The sequence below is a fragment of the Tripterygium wilfordii genome, chromosome 9 (assembly GCF_013401445.1).
Source record: "Tripterygium wilfordii isolate XIE 37 chromosome 9, ASM1340144v1, whole genome shotgun sequence".
Classification (NCBI taxonomy): Eukaryota; Viridiplantae; Streptophyta; class Magnoliopsida; order Celastrales; family Celastraceae; genus Tripterygium; species Tripterygium wilfordii.
Window position 1 is genome coordinate 2,158,577 of NC_052240.1, and position 21,687 is coordinate 2,180,263.

At 38.0% G+C, this 21,687-nt stretch overlaps 4 protein-coding genes across 5 annotated transcripts; 1 reads left to right on the plus strand and 3 right to left on the minus strand.

Annotated features, from left to right (window-relative positions):
• Positions 1–166: 166 nt before the first annotated feature.
• LOC120005114 (MLO-like protein 12) lies at positions 167–4,028 on the minus strand. The gene is made up of 14 exons (XM_038854584.1): positions 3,647–4,028; positions 3,493–3,550; positions 3,258–3,409; positions 3,041–3,157; positions 2,688–2,748; positions 2,171–2,259; positions 1,999–2,073; positions 1,816–1,904; positions 1,672–1,721; positions 1,531–1,571; positions 1,260–1,433; positions 1,137–1,172; positions 887–1,015; positions 167–748 (listed from the first exon to the last, which is right to left on the minus strand). Exons 1-14 carry the CDS (start codon positions 3,770–3,772, stop codon positions 389–391), a joined length of 1,557 nt encoding a protein of 518 aa, XP_038710512.1. The 5' UTR covers positions 3,773–4,028; the 3' UTR covers positions 167–388.
• A 1,094-nt stretch (positions 4,029–5,122) lies between these two features.
• On the minus strand, positions 5,123–11,392 carry LOC120005113 (auxin response factor 3-like). Its single transcript, XM_038854583.1, has 12 exons — positions 10,972–11,392; positions 9,905–10,055; positions 9,470–9,526; positions 8,889–9,071; positions 8,664–8,748; positions 8,425–8,515; positions 8,183–8,347; positions 7,846–7,965; positions 7,695–7,770; positions 6,819–6,978; positions 5,635–6,719; positions 5,123–5,500 (listed from the first exon to the last, which is right to left on the minus strand). The coding sequence occupies exons 1-12, from the start codon at positions 11,121–11,123 to the stop codon at positions 5,444–5,446; spliced, it is 2,382 nt and encodes a 793-aa protein (XP_038710511.1). The 5' UTR covers positions 11,124–11,392; the 3' UTR covers positions 5,123–5,443.
• A 5,160-nt stretch (positions 11,393–16,552) lies between these two features.
• LOC120006317 (histone H3.2) lies at positions 16,553–17,248 on the minus strand. The gene has a single exon (XM_038856328.1). The coding sequence runs from the start codon at positions 17,172–17,174 to the stop codon at positions 16,764–16,766; it is 411 nt and encodes a 136-aa protein (XP_038712256.1). The 5' UTR covers positions 17,175–17,248; the 3' UTR covers positions 16,553–16,763.
• A 348-nt stretch (positions 17,249–17,596) lies between these two features.
• LOC120006316 (syntaxin-61) lies at positions 17,597–21,377 on the plus strand. 2 transcript variants are annotated; one of them, XM_038856327.1, is made up of 8 exons: positions 17,597–17,652; positions 18,121–18,199; positions 19,113–19,226; positions 19,500–19,613; positions 19,845–20,026; positions 20,629–20,719; positions 20,883–20,948; positions 21,067–21,377. In XM_038856327.1, exons 2-8 carry the CDS (start codon positions 18,146–18,148, stop codon positions 21,175–21,177), a joined length of 732 nt encoding a protein of 243 aa, XP_038712255.1. In that variant the 5' UTR covers positions 17,597–17,652; positions 18,121–18,145; the 3' UTR covers positions 21,178–21,377. The 2 variants fall into 2 exon arrangements, with proteins under 2 accessions (XP_038712255.1, XP_038712254.1); XM_038856326.1 differs by having other exon boundaries at positions 17,613–17,691; positions 18,119–18,199.
• The last annotated feature ends 310 nt before the right edge of the window (positions 21,378–21,687 follow it).

Here is a 21,687-nt window from a genome sequence, read left to right on the forward strand (position 1 = left end):
CGTCGGTGCTGGCCTGGGATGCTGCTAACGGAGGCCCACTAAGAAGATCTGAACTGAGTCCCTGAATCATGGAAGCCAAAGCCCATGAAGACGCAACTGATGGGCCGCCCCGCAACAACACGATCAGTGAAAATCTACGAGGAAGAGCCGTGGAAGGCAATGCTCATAAGCACCAAAATGTCTGCTAACATGAGTTTATGAAACACATCAGTGGAAATCCACATCCACCACGCGTATTATTTTCTCCATTCATTCCTATTATGGAATTGATATATACAAAATAATTATAGTAACTAATATTGTAGCAGCTGTACATAAGATCAAACAGCCCACATTATCTACAAACAAAAACAATGTGGGCATCTTAATGTATTCTCTACTGAGAAATTTACGTCGTGTTCTTGGTATCGAATCCCTCGAATGAATTAACCTTTTGATGCTCCTCTCCTGGTCTCTCATGACCTCTCCCTTGTTCTGCTGTTTCAATAGCCACAACAGCCTCATCTTCGATCGGCCTATCAAATTTCACAGAATATGAAACATCAAGACTGAAAGAAGGTGACGCGTCGATGCTAACAGAAGTTGAGGTGTCCAGGGAAAGTGAAGTATCAAGTGAAGCATCGAGGGAGAGGCGTGGTGATGGGTAATTGTTCTTGAGCGCTACGTTTTTCCTGGCCTTGGCGTGCCATATCTTGAGGCTTTTTGTCACATTTTCTGAGAAGACAGCATTGTTCATCGATGTACCCATCTGAAATGTGACAAAATAAATGATTAAAAATTAATAAGGAGATACTCGAGTATGTACTTCCTCTGTTTTTGACTCTGTATATGTTACATAAAGGAGTATACTTATAGTAGTAAGAGATCAAAATGTAAATTAGCCTACCTGGGTTACCAAGGCATATAGAGGAAGTGTTACATAGCAACACAGAACTTGCACTAACCCTCCCATGGCAAGTCTTATGACAATATCCTCAGTTGTTTTATGGAAGCATGATCTAAAACCAAACTTGTACTGCATAGGGAAAGAAATGAAAGCGGTCAGACTGGCTATTTCTTGATTTTCTTTACATATCAAATAAGTCAAAACTAAAGCAATTCTAATTTAAATCATCAACTCATACAAAAATGCATACCCAAGTCCATGTAAAGAAGGCTAGTTGGAATGAGTTCTGCAAAGACAATAAAACGAAAGAGCTTGTTATTTGTTCTTAGCCTCTTATATGTATTGATTTTCATATAAAAGATGGAGAAATCACCTGGAACAGTATGAAGTGGATAAGGTGGAGAAGCAATTTAGGCCGGCCAAACCAGAAGAAATGGTCACTAGGCCTGACAAGAAATGCTCCTCTAACAACATGAGATTCGTCATGGCTTTCTATGAACATCTTGGTTATGATGTTTTGTAGTTTTGTTCCCACCAGCAATAACATCTGATGATAATATAAAAAAATCCATATTTTTCACTCGTTAGTCTACGTACAATTTGTTGAGTGAGTATACTAGGTACTCCGTAGTTCACTTGCTTACCAATAGTGGAAAAAATGGAAGCCAATAGTAATTGTAAAAGTCTGAAGAAATGAACAAAGAAGATAAATTAGTATCAGTTATCAAACTCGATAATCTAATTTAATGTATTATACAAATGCAATTGTAGTTAATTCGTATTACCATGAGCACTAAAGAATATGAAAAACATAGAGAAGACCCAAACCCAGAAACTGCAATATAGAGCCAGATAGAATAATTATTTGATCAGTAATAATTAAGTTTAATTAATCAGTTAGTGTAAATTAGAGTTTGATCACTGCTTACCTTATTCCCACCACTACCCCAAAATCTTTTTCTAAAGCTCTTTTGATGTATTTTTGAAAGTCAAAGTTGCTTCCTTCTGCAAAATGAGCCTGAAGTAGCAGTGAAAAAGCAGCAAATGAGAGTAAGCACAACTTATCCTAAATTGAAAATGAAAACACTGTCCATTAATTCAACTATACATACCATGATGAATCCATGTCTCAGAGTTAAATAGTCCACTTTGGACACCGAATTGAAAAATTGTCTAAGAAAACATGCCTGCAAAACATTATAATCCAATACACATCATCAATTACTGGGCTATCTAGATATCAGTGTGAGAGGTTAACTGATATAAGAATCAAGCTGAACTAACCGGCCAACGTAGAAATGGGTGTTCAGTCCAAAATCTTAGATGTCGTCTTCCAAATGGTGTTTGGTGGGTCAACTGGAACCTCCTTGGATCTACACATTTTAATAATTAAATTAAACATACAAAAAGAAAAGTTAAGTAATATAAAATGAAAAATAAACACATGAGAATTTTCGAATGGAATTAAATTAGGAAAGTAATCTGTTTGATGACCTAAAATCTTGGATGAGTCTAGGAAATTCTTTTCGTGTATACCTCTTCTGTTGGCATCAATCTCAAGAGTACTCACAATCATTAATATATTTCAGTTTGTTAACACTTAATTAACAGTATATGAACTAATGAACTGCGTCGTTGCCGCCCTTAATAATTAGATTTAGGTGATGAGTAGGGCCATATGTTATTAGAATATTAAAAAGGCGGTCTGTTATATCATTGAATTGATGAATTCAACATCAGAAGATTCCAAGAGAATTAAAATTACGTAAGCAAATCATATTTTTAGCCTCCTTAAGCTTACCATTTGAAAATTGATATTCAAATGTTCTTGTCTCTTCCTCCCAAGACTCCCACCTCCTCATCTGTCCCAACACAAAATCAACGTTATATGTCACAAAAGAACAAAACCCAATAATGGTCAAAGGCCTAACAAAATTCCAACTTTCCCATTAAAAAGTCTCTAAGAATGAGATCACGTTCAAGTTCACAAATTTGATTTTGTCCATTATTACACAGTAGTAAAAGGGATAAACAGAACAACAGAAAAGTAGCCCAACCACATATCAAAAGAATATTGAATATTTGAAACATAAATTGTCTGATTGTCCTAAAAGACTGCTTAAATCAAAATAACAAAAAAAAAAAAGAAAGTACCTTAGCCATTCCTAAGCTGAATGTAAGAATGCATGACAAACAGTGGTAGGAAGCCAACACAAAGATGAGGTACTGGAGTTCCCTAACTCCTTCTCTGGACAACAAAGAAACCTTTCCCTACACAAATCCAGCCAAAACAACAACATATATCTAGTTAGTACCTGCTCTTGACATACACAACACTAGCATCTCCTAATTGATATACAAAATATTTTACCTGCTCTTGACATCTGGTACTCTCCTCAGCATCGCTTGACCAGCTTTCGCAGGGAAGAAACGTTTCAGCTGCACTCTTTGGAATACATATGTTTGCAATGTGTTTTTCGCATACAGTTAACAGCAACGAGATGAAACCCAGCAGCATCAACTCTGCAATAACAAACAGAACATAATTTGTGTTACGATCTTCCACTGGAAATGCAACGAAGTTCTGTTATATATATGAAACTTACCTGATTTGATCTTGTCAAGAGCCTGAATGAGGGATTTCCTCCTTTTCTTGTGGAAGTACTGTTGAACATTAAAACGCAAATGGGTCAAATTCAATCACTCTCTCTATATATATGATCCATATACGAAATAATACATTCATACATATACACACACCTTCCCTAGGAGATGAAGCAAATGCTCAATTAGAATGGAAATTAGTATCAACACAAAACAAACAGTTGCAAAAGCCCATGTCGGTGTTTCTTCCAGTGAAACTTCCACCGCCTCCTCCTCTGCCATCCTCTCTGTCTCTTTCTTCTCGGTTATGTTGCCTGAGTTTGCTTATATGTTCAGAGGAGCATATAAACAAACAGGTGGTGATCATTAAATATGCATGCGTAATGGACCAAGCCGAAGCCGAGGCCGGGTCCGGGTCCCGGTACTTGATTTCGTAGGCCAAATGGTTGGTAGTCAAAGTGGGGAGCCAGGTCTGACTTTAGGATTGATTCATTGTACAATTAGTCGGGAAATAAATTGATAAACATAGCCAGAGAGAGAGAGAGGTGATTTTTTCTTTTTTGCCTCGATTTTGATATTACGCGTGGTGGTTGACGCTAATGCGAGTGTGTTTATACAGTAGCTTTAGATTTAAGAGGAGAAAAACAATTAAACCACCTCCGCCGCGTTAACACAGTGTGAAAGTGAAGAACTTTCATCGTTAAATAAAAGTTTCCGCTCGGGGAATGGACGGACTGCACAGTGCAGGTGCCAAGTGTGTGGTTCCTCTCGTCTCCTCCTAATTTTTTTTTTATATCAGCATGTTTATGCCATTTTATGATGATTATATTATATACATTCCATCAAGTTACATGTCTCTCGTAGCAACGCATTGGATTTTGTCTCAACTTACCCGATTATCATGTGAAAATTTCTATGCGTGCGTTCTTGATGGTCCAAGTTTAGATTGATATGAAATGCCCAAATTGCAAACTTGTATCGATTAAAAAAAATCTAACCATGGACTACTGGTTAATCAAACATACAGGTTAAACAAAATGACTCTGAAGTTGGTATGTATTTAATAATCTTTGTTTTTATCTTGTGATCAAGTAATAATATTTTCAATTCTGCTAATAAACAATGAAGTTAATTGAGAAAAAAATGAGTTGGGGAGTACTGGTCATTGATCTACTATTAGGCAGGACACCATTGGAATTGAAAACCAATGTTTCAAGTCATTAAATATTGTAAGCTGCGTGACTTACGAGCTAGAGGGATAGATTAGCTGAGAGTCATCAGGAAACTAAATTCTCTTCCGCCGTGCCTGCAAAAATAATAAACTAACCACTATGTCGAAACAAGTCATCCTACAAAATCTCTCACAATTCCGAACTCGTGATTTTCCGATCCTTCTAGATATTCTTGTAATAAAAAAAAGAAGAAAAAAAGAGTAGTCCTCCATCAAATGACCATACACGAAAGCTACTACATGGGTCCCCTTGTGGACATTGGCACGTCCACTGACCACTAGCAGGAAATTCAGCTAGCAAAATCCCATAATTTCATAGCATCTCCTTTTGTGTGCATACTTGTGAGGCTGCTGGACATGATCCACACAACAGCAAAAGAAAGAAAAGAAAATCAGCTGTCTCTGGGGCAAAAATCTCAAAAGGGTACCCTACAAATGTTTCTAGTAAACATGAGTACTCATGCAATCATTTTAGTTTTCAAATTTGCAGGGTACCCTACAAATGTTTTACATTCCAATAGTAATGAAAAAACATTATCAGCAGGAACTCAACCAGCTGTAAACTGATACTGTTTTGTACATAGCTAAGGAGTCAGATACTATCAAGTTACTTCAGGAGATAAATTACACTTTCTCCTTACAAACCGAAAATAACTGCCATACAATCCAGACAACTAGCGATGGCATCCTCCTCTTCCACAACCTTGGAGGTCACCATAATTTTAACTAATAGATGTTATAAGCTTCAAGTCTGTGTTGCAGAAGTACCTGCAAAAATACTGACATCTATGTTAAAACTATCTGAATAATCAATGTGAGAAAAACTAAATCTCGCAACATTAGCCAACAGTGCACTAAAGCATAACATCGAGAACAGGAGAAGTATAGTTTGTATAGCATGGAGATTGCTTACATTGGTACAGTCGCTTCCAGCTGCCTTGGTCATTGCTGGAGGCCGATCTCTTGCACCAGGCACACATGAAGATCCCGTAGTCAGTGGAGTTGTCAATGCATTTTCACTTTCTTGTAAATTGGCAACAAGTCTGTCCTCAGTCAATGAGAAACCAAAGAGTCTACAGCTGCTTTTGGATGACACCAAATCTGAATTACTTCTATGTGATGATTGACCTACAAGAGGTCCTGAATCACCATGCTGCATACGCTCGTTGGATAGACCGAGATGATTCATGCTCCCCTGATGGTTATCTCTGAAACTACAGTCACTAGAAGAAGGTGAGATTGGCTTTTCTCTGCATGTTTCGGGAATATAAACCACACCTCGATTGCCAACTCGCTGGTCCTGCAGTTCATTGAAACCATATGGTTGATTGAAGTTCAAAGCAGGATGATTCATGCTCCCCTGATGGTTACCTCTGAAACTACAGTCACTAGATGAAGATGAGGTTGGCTTTTCTCTGCATGTTTCGGGAATATGAACCACACTTCGATTGACAAGTCGCCGGTCCTGCTGTTTATTGAAACCATATGGTTGATTGAAGTTCAAAACAGGATGGCTTGCTTGATGGAACATTAACACTGAAGATGGTGATGACACTTGTGTGGGATGTGCAGAGAGGCACATATGAGAGTCAAATCCTTGCATATGGACAGACCGAGCATTTCTCCTTCTTGGCACTTGAACACCAGAGGAGATCCCAATGCTGCCATATTCACAAGCCTCATTAACATCCAGTGCTCGTCCATATGAGGGGCTTGGCAATATTTCTTGACCTTGCAAGACCTTACGGAATTGGAAAGATTCATCACAGCCTACGCTTCTATTGAGTGTATCGGAGCTCACGAGTGAATCTCCAAAACCATTTGCTATTGCACCAGTCCCTGAACTATGTGAACCAGGAAAGCACCTCCTTATTTCAGATTGATGCGGATTGTGAAAATCAACACCATTGGGAAGAGGACGAAACCCCAAAATTTCTTGACCTTGCAAGACATTCCAGAACCTTGAAGGTTCTCCAACATCTGATGCCCCAATTCCATCTACCATAAGAAAGGCAAGGCCAGTCAATAATAATGTTGCAAGGAGCAGGACAGAAAACTAATCGCACTGGAATAGTTTCTTGGTATTGCAGGACATACCAGGAGCAACAAATTCTGGTTTTGCTGAAGGCAATACAGTCCTGGTCCTCTTTAAACCAGGCACCATCAAGCTACTGGAACTGGAAACAGAACCAGATGGTTTGATCTCCCATGGAGACACCCTGTTGAGCGTATTGGCCTCACCATCATCCCACCTAACCTGCAAAAAAACCATCAGAACAAAGGAAACAGTATAGATACAAAATCATTAATTCAACATATATTAGATATAACATTGTTTAGGATGTCGCAGAGCAGAGAAAACTTGGGCATAAGAAAGACTAGCCAAATAGATGGCATTCACACAGCAATCAAAAATTTTCTTGCAAGGAAATGAAAATTGCTTACTGCTATTAGTTTCATCGATATTTGGATCACAACATGAAATCATAAACTAAAAGGCAGGAAAAAAAAGAAACCATTGAAAAAAACATTGGGGAAAAAAACAAAATGAGAACCTGAAAACTAAAAGTAAAGCTTGATGAGCTGTGATAAGATGTTCACTGGAAACCACCATCAATATCCAAGGTGCAAAGCTTAACCTTGTCGGCACTACGATCATAAGGCTAATATCTTTTCAAAAAGAATAAAAATAGAAACTTAACACAAAAATTTTAGGTGGCGGCTGAGGCATGGACCCAACCCCTGCATATCAATTCAAATTTTTCGGAGCAGTTACAACATCAGGGAAGGGAACAAATACTTTAAACAGTCAAGTGGATGAGATTGAGAAGCTGATTTTATTTGAGAAGTACATAAGCCAGCCAAACATATACATCAAGGACAAGTAAAAAAGGTGCAGACCTTATTTCTCAAATTAAATTGTCCGTGGACATTCTAAGTTACAAACAGCATTCAAACAATTAAAATATATACCAGTAGGCATCGCCATTTCGACCCAGGCCATTTAACAGGATCCGCGTCAGCAATACCAGCTATTACTCCTGTGCATCTGGCAAACAAAACTTTAATCAAGAATGAAGTGTAATTTAAGTTCAAGTGCTTCCAGCCAAAGCATATGCCAAACCTTCTTTCAGCGGCACCTTCTGTTTCAAGGAGCATCTTGAACCTTGTTCCAACAGAAAAAGAATAATCAAGGCTCCTTAGGAATTTATGCAAGGGTAGTATCAAATCCAATAAGCTGGCCCTGCAAAATGTTACAGGGATCAAAATATCTATTTTAAACCCTGTGATTTCTCAGAGTTACTTAATCACAGCTACAGCTAATTTGGTTGCACCCTTGACACTCTTAAGCCCTTTAAATGTCTACCGCAAGTTTAACATGCTTAACGATTTCATGTGCCAAATCAGTATAGTGTATATTACTTCTTGAAGATTGTTAACTGAAAGCCGTGAGATATTACCTTGCATTGTAGCAGATGCTGAAAACACCTCTCCTAGAGATCGCATTCACCACGTCAATGAAAGTGCTGTGATTCATCTGCTGGCTACAGAGAGCTGGAATAGCAGCAGTGCATTTTATTTGGGCGGCTCTTCGAATTCCCAGTCTCAATTCTCCATCATCTCCCCTGCCATAGTTATACAGTCAAAAAAGAGCAGGACACTAATCATAGTTTCTAAATGAATTAGTCTTTAATATACACACCTGAGAAAGAGGACCGCATCTCCAGAAACAAGTTTCTTCTTGTTTACAAAAGCACTCCACCCAGTAGTCAGCAAATGCCTCCGTGGTTGCCCTGGACAAACCAAAAGGGAGAGGAATTTTGTATTGAGAATACAAAAAAGGTATAGCATTCATTAGAGTTATCATATCAGTACGATATTGTTTGACCATCAAAGACGGGGCCTAAACCCACAGAGCACAGAGGTAACTCTACCACATACCTCGGTAAATATGTCGAAACCTCCATTCGAGGCCAACCAGATCCTTTGCTAATAGCTCTTGTGAAGGTCTTTGTTGAGTATAATCCTACAGTAACAGTACATTTAGTTGGCAAACCATGCAAATTTGCATTTCACAACTTTACCATATGAGCACAAAAATGATAGATGCAACTTTCAAATTCGTTTATCAAAGCAAATGTGAAGAGGTAAGAGTTCCATTCTTACCAATGGAGGGAAGCAGTCCTCAGCAGCTCGACGGGGAACAGAGAATCCTCCATGGCTGCTAGTATCAGAAGCAGTGAGGGTCTTACAGAACATATGACGCGTTGCTGGCTTCATAGTCATGTCAATATCCTCCTCTTCACCCTCTACCTCAACTTTCCCTTCTCGCAACTTCTGTTCGATCTGCTATGTGCATAAATTCAAGGAAAATGCATCTTGGCTTAAGATTTTGTTGGTAACCAGCCAAAAAAGCAACCACAAAAGTGAAGAAACGAAAATAGTTTGAAGCTACCAAAAAAAAGTCACTGTCTCCAATCAAAGGAGAATGAAGAAAATTGGAAACAGAGAGCATGGCACTTTAGTTCTCTCAAATTGAATAACAAGAAGCTTAGGATACCACAAACTTTATAAGTGTTCTGCACTCGGCTTGATTAAGAGGGTCAAGACTATGCTAAGTTGAGTGATTTGTTCAGGATTATAAGACCCCAACTCATAAACTGAAAAACCAAAAAAAAATCATTTATTTCCTCTTTCTCACATTCTATCAGAGAGCAGTGCAACATTAGACAAGGAAAAGAAGTTACCTCACTTTCAGGAACCAGTGAGACCTGTGCATAAACCTCGTCCATTGGGGCCTCTGCCTGCCACAGAAAACACACATTTCACGTCCAATTCAAAGTTACAAACTCGTTATAACTCCCCCAAATCCCCCTGTATGCGCCGGAAAACCACAAATAGAAATTCAAATCTTTCAATCACTTATCCCTTTGAATACAAAAAATCTCTAATTAACCCCAACAATTGGAGGTATCTATGACTTTGCTCAAACTGCACAACAAAAGGACAGCAATTCAAATTTCAATTCTCCCCTCGATTTCTCTAGCAATTCACAAAACCCATCTATGTAATCACCACGATTCTCAAAAGTTCATAATAGAACCCAAAAACACATAACCAGAAGCTCCCATTAACCAAGAAAAATTGAGAACAGAGAACAAACACTAGATATATGTACACACATGAAGCTTCACATCAAGAACACGACAGAGAATGTGAGGAGGAAGATCACAGGGTACGGCCTGGGAGTCAGAGAGTTGCTCCAAATGGCCTTGAGGGAAGTACACAACCACACTCCCTCTCCTTGGCAACGATGTCAGTGGACCCGCACAAGTAGGGCTGTTATTGGTACGGTTACCGTTACCAAACACGGAATACCGTTACCATACCAATTCTTTCGGTAACTCAAAAAATGTTACCGTTACCGTTACCGGAAGAGTCGGTATACCGATGGTCGGTATACCGATCGATCGGTAATGGTAAGTCGGTAATTGGTAAATTTACCAATTCTTAAACTTATTTAAAAAAGAGAAAGAAAAAAAAAATACATCAAGTAGTATTGTGTTTAATAGTCATTGTATGAAAGTACAACACTTTCATCTTGCCTACAATACCAATAATAAAAGTAATAGATTAATGAGAAGGATCATTGTGCTACATGTGAATAAGAGAAAATACCTATCAATCGGAGAAAAAAAGAAAGGAGAATTCACATAACATTATTCCAACAATCTATAACGGAAAATCTTTCATTTCATTAATTTCTAATATTTTTAGTATCCGAAGTGTTTTAAACTCCATAGCATGAAAGCTAGAAGAAACAAGATAAATAAAGATAAAAGACCATAATGGAAATGGAGAAGAAAAGCATGTAATCAATACCAACAAAGCATTTTGTTATGTAGCAAACGCTGCTTTAAAGTTAATGAAATTGCTACGAGTGATATATAAATGATAACCCTAAAAATAATAAATGGTCTAGATTAAATTAGATCAATCTAATGGTCATAATTAAATAAAACTAAAACTAAAAATAATATTAATATATATTTAATATATATGTCGGTAATCGGGAAATTTACCGGTTTTGAACTTTGCTTACCGTTACCGTTACCGAAATCATCGGTAAATTTACCGTACCGAACAATTGGTAACGGTATACCAATCTTCTGTTATTTTCGGTAACCAATTGATCGGTAATGGTATACCAATGGATAATTTACCATACCAATAACAGCCCTACGCACAAGCATGCCATAGCTCCAAACACACGGAACCCGAACCGTTTAAACCAATAGCACCCAGAGCAGGAGCGCTTAAATGAGAACCAGAGGACGAAGGAGGAGAACTAGACCCAGACAACAGCGTTTCCTCGTCCTCCGTGGTGTTCAAATCAATCATACCCACAATCGCAGAACACAAGAAAACCTGACTAAATGATAAACCCAAGTCGCTGTTTGTGAATGTAAACTTGGGTTTCGTAGTGCGAATTCCTAGCTGTGAATTACAGAGAGTGATATGAACGCAAGTTCGGCATTGTTTGAAAGCAGTCAAGACCCAACAATCAGAAGAGAAAAAAGACCGAGACTTTAAGACAATAAAAGTCCTTAACGGGCCTTTTCGATATCAAATCAAGTGTATTAATTTGCGTCTAAATCAGATGGGTTTTCAAGTAGGGAAATTGTCAAAAATGACCGAGTTTACTAACAAAACTATAGAAATTACTTGGTTTGTAAAAAAGATGTAAAATGACCTAATTTATACTGGTAAAGATCAAAATAACCCTAATTTTTCTTTCATTACATCACTCATTCCTTTTCGTTTCTTGAAATCCTTTTCACTTTTAGTTTCTCCTTCAAACACAGTTCCATTCTCATTATCATTCTCAACTACTACAACTACAACAGTTTGTGTTCTATCAACTACAACGGTTTGCATTCCATCAACTATTCCGAATACTCCAAGGTAAGTTTACCATTTATTCAAAAATGATTTTGGTTAATTTGTTTACGTTTACTTGCCATTACGAGTTTCGTGAGGTTTCACCCATTTTTCTGGGTTCCATATTACTGCATGACTTTGTTCAAAACAATTTCGCATAGTTAAAAACGAAGTTTTCGACGTAGTCGAGTGTTTGAGCATTTCATCGGGCATTTTAAGGGTCTGTGGTCGAGTTTAGGGTTTTTCTGGTCGAGATTTATTTGTTATGGGGGTCAAGCTTATCTATTATGTGGTCGAACATTCATATTTAATGGTCAAACATTCATATTTATTAGTCGAACATTCATATTTAATGGTCGAACATTCATATTGATTGATCGAGCATTGTTAACTTATATTTATTTCACTTATTTTTTTTTATCCTATATTGATTATGGGGGGTCAAGCATATCTATTATGTGCTCGAGCATTCATATTTAATGGTCGAGCATTCATATTGACTGGTCGAGCATTCATTTTGATTTGGTCGAGCATTTGAATTTACTGGTCGAGCATTCATATTTACTAGTCGAGCATTCATATTTAACGGTCGAGCATTCATATTTACTAGTCGAGCATTCATATTTAACAGTCGAGCATTCATATTGACTGGTCGAGCATTGTTAACTTATATTTATTTCACTTATTTTTTTATCTTAGGGTTACTATGGCTTACATTATTCCAGAGGGTCATCATTTTCCTGCAAAAGTGTCAAACTTTTCCCAACCAGATGCAGTTATTTGTAATATCATAGATAAGTTAAATGAGGATCAATTGGAGACCTTTAGTAGATCATGCTTTGACATGTATCTTTGTATTAAGAAGAATTTGAGGTCATGGTCATTAGGATCATTGGTTCCATGTGAAAGTGTATATTATACGCAAACTTCAACTCCAAAACAAGTGTATTACTATCAATTCCAAACAACTCATAGATCAATTGATGTCATCCCTGTAAAAAAAAAAGGTACATGATAAATGATTCACAACCAGACAAAAAAGGTTGATCGATCGACCACTAAAAACATTTTCTCGACCAACAAAAATACACAAACAAGTATAAATATAATGCTAACGCATATAAAAGATATTGCTCGACCAAATAATTTTGTTATACTCAACCAAAAAATTATTGCTTGACCAGATAATTCACTGTTGCTCGACCAAAGATATTGCTTGACCAAATAAGTTCACTATACTCGACCAAACAAAATAATGCTCGACCAGATAATTCACCGTTGCTCGACCAAATAAGTCCACTGTTGCTCGATCGAATACTCGACTAAAAATAGATTGATCGACTATATAAAATGCTCGAGCAATTTGCTCGACTATAGCAGGACAAGGTAATGAAACTGAAGACGACCATTGTATATATATGTACTTACTTGCAATGAGAGTTGTGCGAAATAACAACGAATATTGTTGATACAATGGGTATTTCCGATATGTGCTTTTCGATCGATCAAGGTTTTAATGTTTTCAAGTGCAGATTGAGGTGGAGCAGCTGCGTCGCAGGGTAGAAAGATTGTTATTTTATGTTTTGGGAGAGAATGATATTCAAATCTGTATTTGTTTTATAAGGATAAGTGTATTTTTGACTTTGAAAATTAAAAAGAGGTCATTTTTGTTGATTTTAACAAACTAGGTCATTTCTGTAGTTTTGTTAGTGGATGAGGTCATTTGGAGAAATTTCCCTTTCAAGTATTCTCTTTTTTTTTTCTTTTTTTGTCCCTTCTTTTCTCATCTGCCAAAACTGAGAAGCAACAGTGCAGTGCCTGCTGCAATGCCCGCGACTGCTGGATGATGTGGGGCAGACCGGCAGAGAGAGTAATGAAAAGTGAAAGCTTTAGGAGTGGCTTTTAACAGCAACACAATTATCTCAGCTAATCAATGGGGTAGAGAGAGCGAGAACTGTATTGTACGGCCCCTGTATTTCCCCAATTCTCCCCATGGCCCCTTCTTTCAATCCTGGTTATCTTTTAAGGAAAACTAAAACCATGATTACGTTTAAATATTTGCTTACCCTTTGTATCATCATCCTTTTCAATTAACATAATCATTTTAGGCTTCACAACTCTATACATTCAGCAAAGAAAATCTAGCCAATACAGACTATATACGGTCATGGAATCCTGGATTTCATATTTGTCCTGGAATGGAACTTTAATGATGCTGCCTGCCTGCCTAAAATTTGACTTTACTATGTACTCTTGTGGGCTATATTGATTTGTTTTCTTAGGCAAAAAGCAATGGCAATGCACGGAAGATGTGGACAAAATTTGCCACAGTAACGAAAAGGGAGCAGGTTTTTATCATTGCCATCAATCGCAAAGAACCCAACACACTGACTCTGGAATTTATGCTACAGAATCAAAAGACTAGCCAGATTAACCCGGCCAAAACGGGTTGCTACTCTATGCCCAATTGGTAGTAGGGTCGGACCAAAGCTTTTATCTTGTATTAGAAATCCCACTCTCACACTAAGCGCGTACCACTATTACGATGATCAAAAGTAGTACGTGTACCAACGCGAACAAAAGGAGCGTGGTCCGTCATCAAAACATACGCCTTGCCTTTTGTCCCTTCTTTGTGTCAGGTGGGCCTACCAAACTAAGATTGTTTCATTATTTAATGGGCCTAAGTTTATTTTTAGGGCGCCCACTCTAGTTTATGACAAAATGGGGGCCCAATTAATTAAGAGAGCTTAAAGCTAAATTAACTTCATTCTTTCAGCATTAATTATCAAATCTAAGTAACCGAAGAGAGGTGGCTTGATAAACAAGGTGGCTCGATTAGCAATCAATTGAGATAATCATATGTGTGTCTAAAGTTTGATTCTAATGATAAGTATATTTTTTAACTAGTTAAAAAAAAAATCTAAGTGGAGTGCCCTCAAAATTTAGCTATAAATCAAACCAATCTCTTATTTTGTGCTGGTCAAAATGCATTATGTTGTTATTAGCTAGCTAATCATGGTTAATTTAGTGCGAATCTTATCTAGACCATTGTAATAATAATGTCCTTAGACCAAAGTTCATACAACTAATGACTTCGATAGTTATCTCTTCTCTTCTTTTCTTTTTTTTATGATAAACTGTAATCATGGTTTAGTGGATAATGTGGTTCCAACTTCCAATCATGTCATATAAAATATTTACTGACAAAGCATGTTTTACTTTAAGCTAAGTGGATGTTTAATGCCTTGATTAATGCATACGCAATCCTAAATCCTAATGGATCCTCGGTACGTTCAGGAATTTACTAACATATCAATAACATATCATAGTTATCATACTTTTTAATTATGGAAAAAGCTAATCCAAAAAAATGACATAAAGTGTGCTTTAAAGTCTAAAAAAGTTTTGAAGTGCCATGATGAAGAGAGAACAGATGATAATAGGTATAAAACAATGTTAGATGTAGTAAAAAAAAGGTTTTTTCTTTTCTTTTGTTGTTTTGAAAGATAAAAATATTGTAAAATTCTTTAAGTTCGAAGAAAATAGAAAGATCATGTTACCCCACGTATATCAAAAATAGCCGATATTAAAGTTACTATTTTCACTGAGTAATTACAATGACCCTACATTCCTTCCGCCCCCCCAAAAGAAGGGTCCGTCCAGAGAAAATCCTATCCCCTCGTCTCCACAGAAATCGTGTGTTCAGCATCGCTTGACCTTTTATAGGATCCGACCTGACCAAAGCACGTTTTTTGACGACGCGCGTGGAATTCGCTGGAGGAAAAAAGTGGGGGAGTCATTATTGAAAAGAAGCTGCCCTCTTCACTCTCTGATTTATTTCAGAGGGGCAGCAGCACCTCTCGACTTTTACACGGGGTGCTGCCTACCACCAGTCTCTCAGCTTTTCATCGTACTTTAGTCGTGTCAATCATCCTCCGGTTACGCTCGCCAAGGTTTGTACGCACGCTCTTTCCTCCGCAGTATTGGATGTGTGGATTTTCTTTATTTTAAAATGTAGGGTACAAGTGGCGAGATGGGTGTTGTGGATGTGGACCCAATACGGGACTTGCCAAAAGGAACTAGACCGGTCCTTGTCTCATCAGAGGTTGTCGGCTACGCATTAGGTTCATTGCCATTTTGATCGTACGGCCAGTAACCGATCCAAAACTGCATTGATGCATCACCGAGGACTGTCCCAGGCATAAATATGGACAGGGTCTACAGGACGCTCAACGCTGTATGTAATGGGCCTATGCGAGCATGGTCGAACTCATTGTCGTTCAACTTTGGGCCTCAACATTATTTACTGTATGACATGCTGCGAGTCTTAGATCTTGGGCTTGTTTACTGTTTCACTTTACTGGGACAGGTGATGGGTTTCTAACAAATAGTCAAGTTATAGCATTACGCGCCTATATGAGCTTAAGAGAACTCATTGTTGTTTAAGTTTGGGCCAAAATATTATTTAGGCCCAAACTTGAACAGCACTATTAAGACTGGATGCTGCATGTCATTGAATTGCCCTCTAATCGCATATATACAGCTTATTGATGGAAATCGACGGTATAAAATATAATTACGCACTAAAAAACACAAATTCTCTTTGGTCAATTGCTGGGGTGAGCACTGAGCTCCACAAAATTTGACGGGCAATTTAAATCTTTGACAAATAAAAATCTGCCCCCGCTCACAACTTCCCTCTTTTCATAATTGGGCCTCACAAAACGTTACATGCTTTGGCCCACAACAACCCAATTGATTTAACTATGGTACCCCTATAGAGAATTCTGGCCCACGATTCATAAAGGATCATACTAACCGAGAGCTTTGACGATTGGGTTTACCAGATCTACACAGCAGATGTTCAAAAAAGTATTTCGATTGATTAGTTTAGATAGAACAGTGGATCCAACTATAGAGTTGAAGACCATTTATAAAGCAGTAATAGGACCACAAAAGGGGGCACCGAAGCCACCGAAGGAGCGTTGAAACTCCAAAATCAACAAAGATAATCATATCATAGAAGGTAGCTAAATTTTTTTTTCCTGCAGTTACAATTTTACCAGTAGGGAAAACCTAAATCACATGCCAAACGTAATTCTAAGCCCTCTCACCTCTAATCCTCCTCGCCAGCTGAATATCCTTAGGCATAATAGTGACCCTCTTAGCATGAATTGCACAGAGATTGGTGTCCTCGAAAAGCCCAACCAAGTAGGCCTCAGCGGCCTCCTGGAGAGCAGCCACGGCGGAGCTCTGGAATCGGAGATCCGTTTTGAAATCCTGTGCGATTTCACGGACCAATCGCTGGAAGGGTAATTTCCGGATCAGAAGCTCTGTGCTCTTCTGGTACTTTCGGATCTCCCTCAGCGCTACTGTTCCTGGGCGGAACCTATGGGGCTTCTTCACTCCTCCGGTTGCGGGTGCGGACTTCCTGGCTGCCTTCGTTGCGAGCTGCTTTCTCGGTGCCTTGCCTCCGGTGGACTTTCGGGCTGTTTGCTTGGTTCTGGCCATAGCGAGAATTCGTACTGTTGAGCTTTCTCTGGGATCTGGATCGATGTGGATGTGAGTTGTGACCAGCAAGAGGGTTTTGATTTGTTTTTATAGAAGATCTTGAGGAAATTCGAAACCATTTGAAGCGCGGGAGTATATCGCGGTACGAATTTTACATTTCACGCGGATTGATGACCTGGCTAATTAGATACATTGGGACCGTTGATCAATGGATCAATAGACACCTACCGTGGGATGAACGTTATCGTGGATTGATGACATGGCAGATTTTATTTTTGCGAGGCTTATTAGAAGTTAAAAAGGTGTGGACCTTGGGCCGTTGGTCGAGTTCTGAGTGGCCCATAGGTTATATAGCCCATTTATAGGATAGTGAGCCCAAGCCTGAACGTACTATATCGCTTAAAAGTCCAATCTAAATATATCGAAATTAGTAACTGAAGGAATGAAACGCTCTTTCAATGCCAACGACCGACTAAGGTACTCCATCCGACGCAACGACGACGCACTCCCCCGATCTGTGAGTGGTTTAGGGTTTCAATTATGAATAGCAGGAATAGAATTACTGCATGCTATTAGGTTTTACACTTGTGGAACTGTTTTCGGTGTTTAATACTCTTGGGAGTGTTTGATCCAATCGAATTGGCAGATCAAGTCGAAGCTTTTATACTCTATATTTCCGATGTTTGATTACCACTGCATGGCAGCTTGTTCCATATCAGATTAAATCGGATCTCGTCCCGGTCTATGCCAAAACGTTTGTTTGGCTTTGCATACCCTTCAATTTGGCCAAATCGGAATAGTTTGTTTACGCCTGCAATTTTTTTACTTGATTTGCATTCGGGCACTCTTTCTTTTACTTTATTTGGATTCATACCTAATTCTTATTGCTGTTCCCGAAAAAAGAAATCAGCGTTAAGGCTTATCTTTCTGTCGAATGTGCACAGGTTTAAGTTATATTTTCTGTTTGCGAGATGAGTTCAGCTCAAGACCCATTTTATATAGTGAAAGAAGAGATTCAAGGATCTGTAAGTCTCGTCTTAAGAACGTGGAATGCCTCAATTTTCTAGAGTTTTATTTTAACTGGTCTTAGCGTGGTAAAAATATTACCTGATTGTGATTGATGTACATTCGCATGTCATGGATGTTAGCTTATGGATTTCAGCATATAAGAGGTAGCTATATTTTGTAGCTCTAATCACTTGCCCACTCCCATAGTATGTGTTGAATATGTTCGAGGTGTTCCTTGCACTGCCATTCTTTTGCTGCTTATGCATGGTGAAAATATTTTAAAAATTGGAGTTGAGATAAGGAATACTCTGTTTTATGTTTAGCATATGCATTTACTGTTTAGTTTAGTTTGATCTGCAATTACGATTCTTCTGCATGCTTGAGTTGCTGTCATCATGGGTTCCATTTATTTTGTTTTACAAATATTAATTCAACCATTTTGATTGATTTCTCTCCAAAGCATTTGTATAGTGTACGAGATATTATGTAACTCATAGTGCTGCAAATTTTTGGTGCCATCACATCTTCAGTAGAGTTGCTTACCACGATGACTGGTGACTGAAATAAAAATGCTGAGTTAGAGTTTATTTTTATTTTATTGAAACTTTTCATTGTGCCTAATTTTAACTGTCGGAAATGATTATTAAGATATGGGTGACATTTTTCTTAAGACCTAGACTTGTTTTTCAATGTCATGATAAAAATATATGGGATTGCCGGATTTCATTTATGTTGCAGTAGGCCCTTCTTCGCCTAGTTTCATATGATATAAGGAACTTTGTCAGTTTTTTAAATATTGGGAGACACACTTGGGCCAAGTCGATAACTGTGCAGTGGATAATGACATAATGTAAACTATGTATCCTTTTCCTCTGTTCTTCCTTTTGAGGATGTTTTGATGGGCTGATGTTCTGCTTGCATTTTGGCCAGATTGATAAGTTACAATCCACTTTTCATCAATGGGAACGTATTCCTCATGAGATTGGGGAGAAAGTACACATGACAAAGGAGCTGCTTGCTGCTTGTGAGAGCGTTGTGTGGCAGGTACCGGAATTTACAGTATTATACTTCGATTGAGGCTAGAATGTGTAGGTAGTCTCTGAAAATATAAGATGAGCTGGGCTGTACTTGAAGATTTTCACATTCAATATGTGTGTGTGTGTATCTTGTTTCCTGTTTATCCTGAAACCCTTTGGAAATCAAAGACCTGCTATGCTAACTTGATTAGCTTGGACAAGTCTATCTGCTTTCATGTCTTAAATTGACAATTTAGTGCCTGTCATCTACTGTTGAAAAGCCTTCTTTTTTGATAGGAAGGTGGATGAATTGGACAAAACAATTGCTGTTGCAGCTAGAGATCCTTCTTGGTATGGCATTGATGAAGTGGAACTTGAAAAACGGAAGAGATGGACAAGCACTGCTCGTACACAGGTATAAGATGCACATCTGTAATCTGTTAGAAGGTTCTACTAGAACCTAAGGTATATATTAATTTACTTGATTGTGCCAAAATTTTGTGCGTTGTCAATAATTGCTAAACTAACTTGTGCAAATCATTGCTTTGTTTCTCTAATAAAAACTTTGACAGTGTTAAAACATGCTAAGGCCTTGGCTTTTATATTTTGTCCTACTTGTCCTCTAAAGGAATTTATTACTTTATAGGTGAGCAATATGAAGAAAGTAGTTGTTGCTGGAGAAGATTCGAATGGTACTGGATCTGCTAGTGTGAGCGGTATGCGCCGAGAATTGATGAGGCTGCCAAATTCTCATCAGAATAACCAATATGCCCGAGATGAGGATGACTTTATACAATCAGAATCAGACAGACAATTACTTCTTATAAAGTAGGTTTATGTTTTGAATTCTTTTCCTCCTTTCTTCTTATATTCTTCCTCTTCTCTTTTCTCTACTTATGTATATGTTTGTATGTGAAAGTAAGCCTGCATTTGTCCTTGTTTACTTGCCTAAGTATTTTTCCAATGAATCACTGTTCATACTTTATAAGGGTTGCGTCTCTGCAATTAAAGGGAAAGAACATATCAGAGGTCTCAATATCAATCTGGTAGAGTTGCCTAACGTTTCTGAACAGTGGTTCTATCAACTTTCTAACATCTTTATCTTCACTGCTTGGGAAGTCCTTGGGTTGGTGATTCTAGGGTACGAGTGTCATTAGAAGTTTTCATTTTCTTTCAAATTTTTTTAAGGGTGGAAGAGGAAAAACGGGGGGTTGAGGGGTTGATCCTCGTGCTTGCATAGGAGTGCTGATACTGTGCCATGTGGCTGATTCGTGCCTTGGATGTTAGTGTTACCATTGAAACTGGTTATATTACTTGACATTCACTTGCATTAGTTCCCATTCAATATCGCTGAGTCTTTTACTTCTTCTTGTAAACATTCGTTTTGCCAAGTGTGATTTTCATTTGTTTCACCAATTACTGGTTTGCAGGCAACAGGATGATGAATTGGATGAGCTTAGTGCTAGTGTGGAGAGGATTGGTGGGGTTGGGCTTACCATACATGAAGAATTATTATCGCAGGTTAGGATTATTGGGTTGATCTTACATTTAATTTTTCCACAATTCATTTCATTGATCTGCCAGAAATTTCTCCAGTAGATCATATTGTTCGTGTGTTTCACCAAATGAGCATCTATTTTAATTGGCCTATTTTGTAATGCTACTGCCTATGTTTGTGGTTCAGGAAAAAATTATTGATGATTTGGGCACAGAAATGGATGGGACATCAAATCGTCTTGATTTTGTTCAGGTGGTTTCCCCTCCTATAGACGTGGCTTGAAGAGCTTTTATCCTTGACTCTGCAAAGTGTGAATGATTATATATGCATTTTGTTAGTTTGATTAAACGTTTCTCATCTTTTATTGCAGAAAAAGGTTGCTATGGTCATGAAGAAGGCTGGTGCCAAAGGCCAGATTATGATGATATTATTTTTAGTAGTTCTATTTATCGTTCTGTTTGTTCTCGTCTTCCTTACCTAGATTAGAGGTAGGACCAGCTTCTGATGTTCGTGAATGAGGGGGGAATTTGATCATTGGAAATAATCAATGAGAGTTGAGGCTTAGATAAAAGTTTGATTGGTGTGACAGTCTACATGTGTGTTTGTAAAAGGTTGCCTGGTGATTACTGTACTAAAGAATATGCTTTATTGATTTTCTTTATTTTTTTTTCCCCTTGCTTATCTAATATTCTTCAAATTGGCTAGGATCTGTCTTTAAGTTGTAAGACAGATCTACGTGACTCGTATCAACTTACATGGGCTTCTGCATGTTGAAGTGAAATAGTGAGTGGATACAGGATTTGAGTAGGCCTAGGTTAAAGTTTTTGCCGATTTGGGCCCTCTAGATTAGGGGTGTCAACGACAGAGATTTCAGTTGGTTTTTTTTTTTAATTTTTTAACATAAAATTAACTGACAAATCAGTTGGTTATTGGTAGTTTTTGTCGATTTTTTTATCGGTCTTCATTAACACATCTTGGACTCTGACCGATT

What these genes read in the sequence shown, in the direction of transcription:
- LOC120006317 (XM_038856328.1), bottom strand. Translation starts at nt 17,174, where the DNA reads ATGGCCAGAACCAAGCAAACAGCCCGAAAGTCCACCGGAGGCAAGGCA.
- LOC120006316 (XM_038856327.1), top strand. Translation starts at nt 18,146, where the DNA reads ATGAGTTCAGCTCAAGACCCATTTTATATAGTGAAAGAAGAGATTCAA. An exon ending in CAAGCACTGCTCGTACACAG is followed by an intron (nt 19,614 to 19,844) that starts GTATAAGATGCA and finishes ATTACTTTATAG; the next exon opens with GTGAGCAATATGAAGAAAGT. An exon ending in ATGAAGAATTATTATCGCAG is followed by an intron (nt 20,720 to 20,882) that starts GTTAGGATTATT and finishes TTTGTGGTTCAG; the next exon opens with GAAAAAATTATTGATGATTT.
- LOC120005114 (XM_038854584.1), bottom strand. Translation starts at nt 3,772, where the DNA reads ATGGCAGAGGAGGAGGCGGTGGAAGTTTCACTGGAAGAAACACCGACA. An exon ending in TCAGCTTAGGAATGGCTAAG is followed by an intron (nt 2,749 to 3,040) that starts GTACTTTCTTTT and finishes GTGTTGGGACAG; the next exon opens with ATGAGGAGGTGGGAGTCTTG. An exon ending in TATATGCCTTGGTAACCCAG is followed by an intron (nt 749 to 886) that starts GTAGGCTAATTT and finishes GTCACATTTCAG; the next exon opens with ATGGGTACATCGATGAACAA.
- LOC120005113 (XM_038854583.1), bottom strand. Translation starts at nt 11,123, where the DNA reads ATGATTGATTTGAACACCACGGAGGACGAGGAAACGCTGTTGTCTGGG. An exon ending in TTCTTGATGTGAAGCTTCAT is followed by an intron (nt 9,527 to 9,904) that starts GTGTGTACATAT and finishes TTTCTGTGGCAG; the next exon opens with GCAGAGGCCCCAATGGACGA. An exon ending in GTTTCGACATATTTACCGAG is followed by an intron (nt 8,516 to 8,663) that starts GTATGTGGTAGA and finishes TGGTTTGTCCAG; the next exon opens with GGCAACCACGGAGGCATTTG.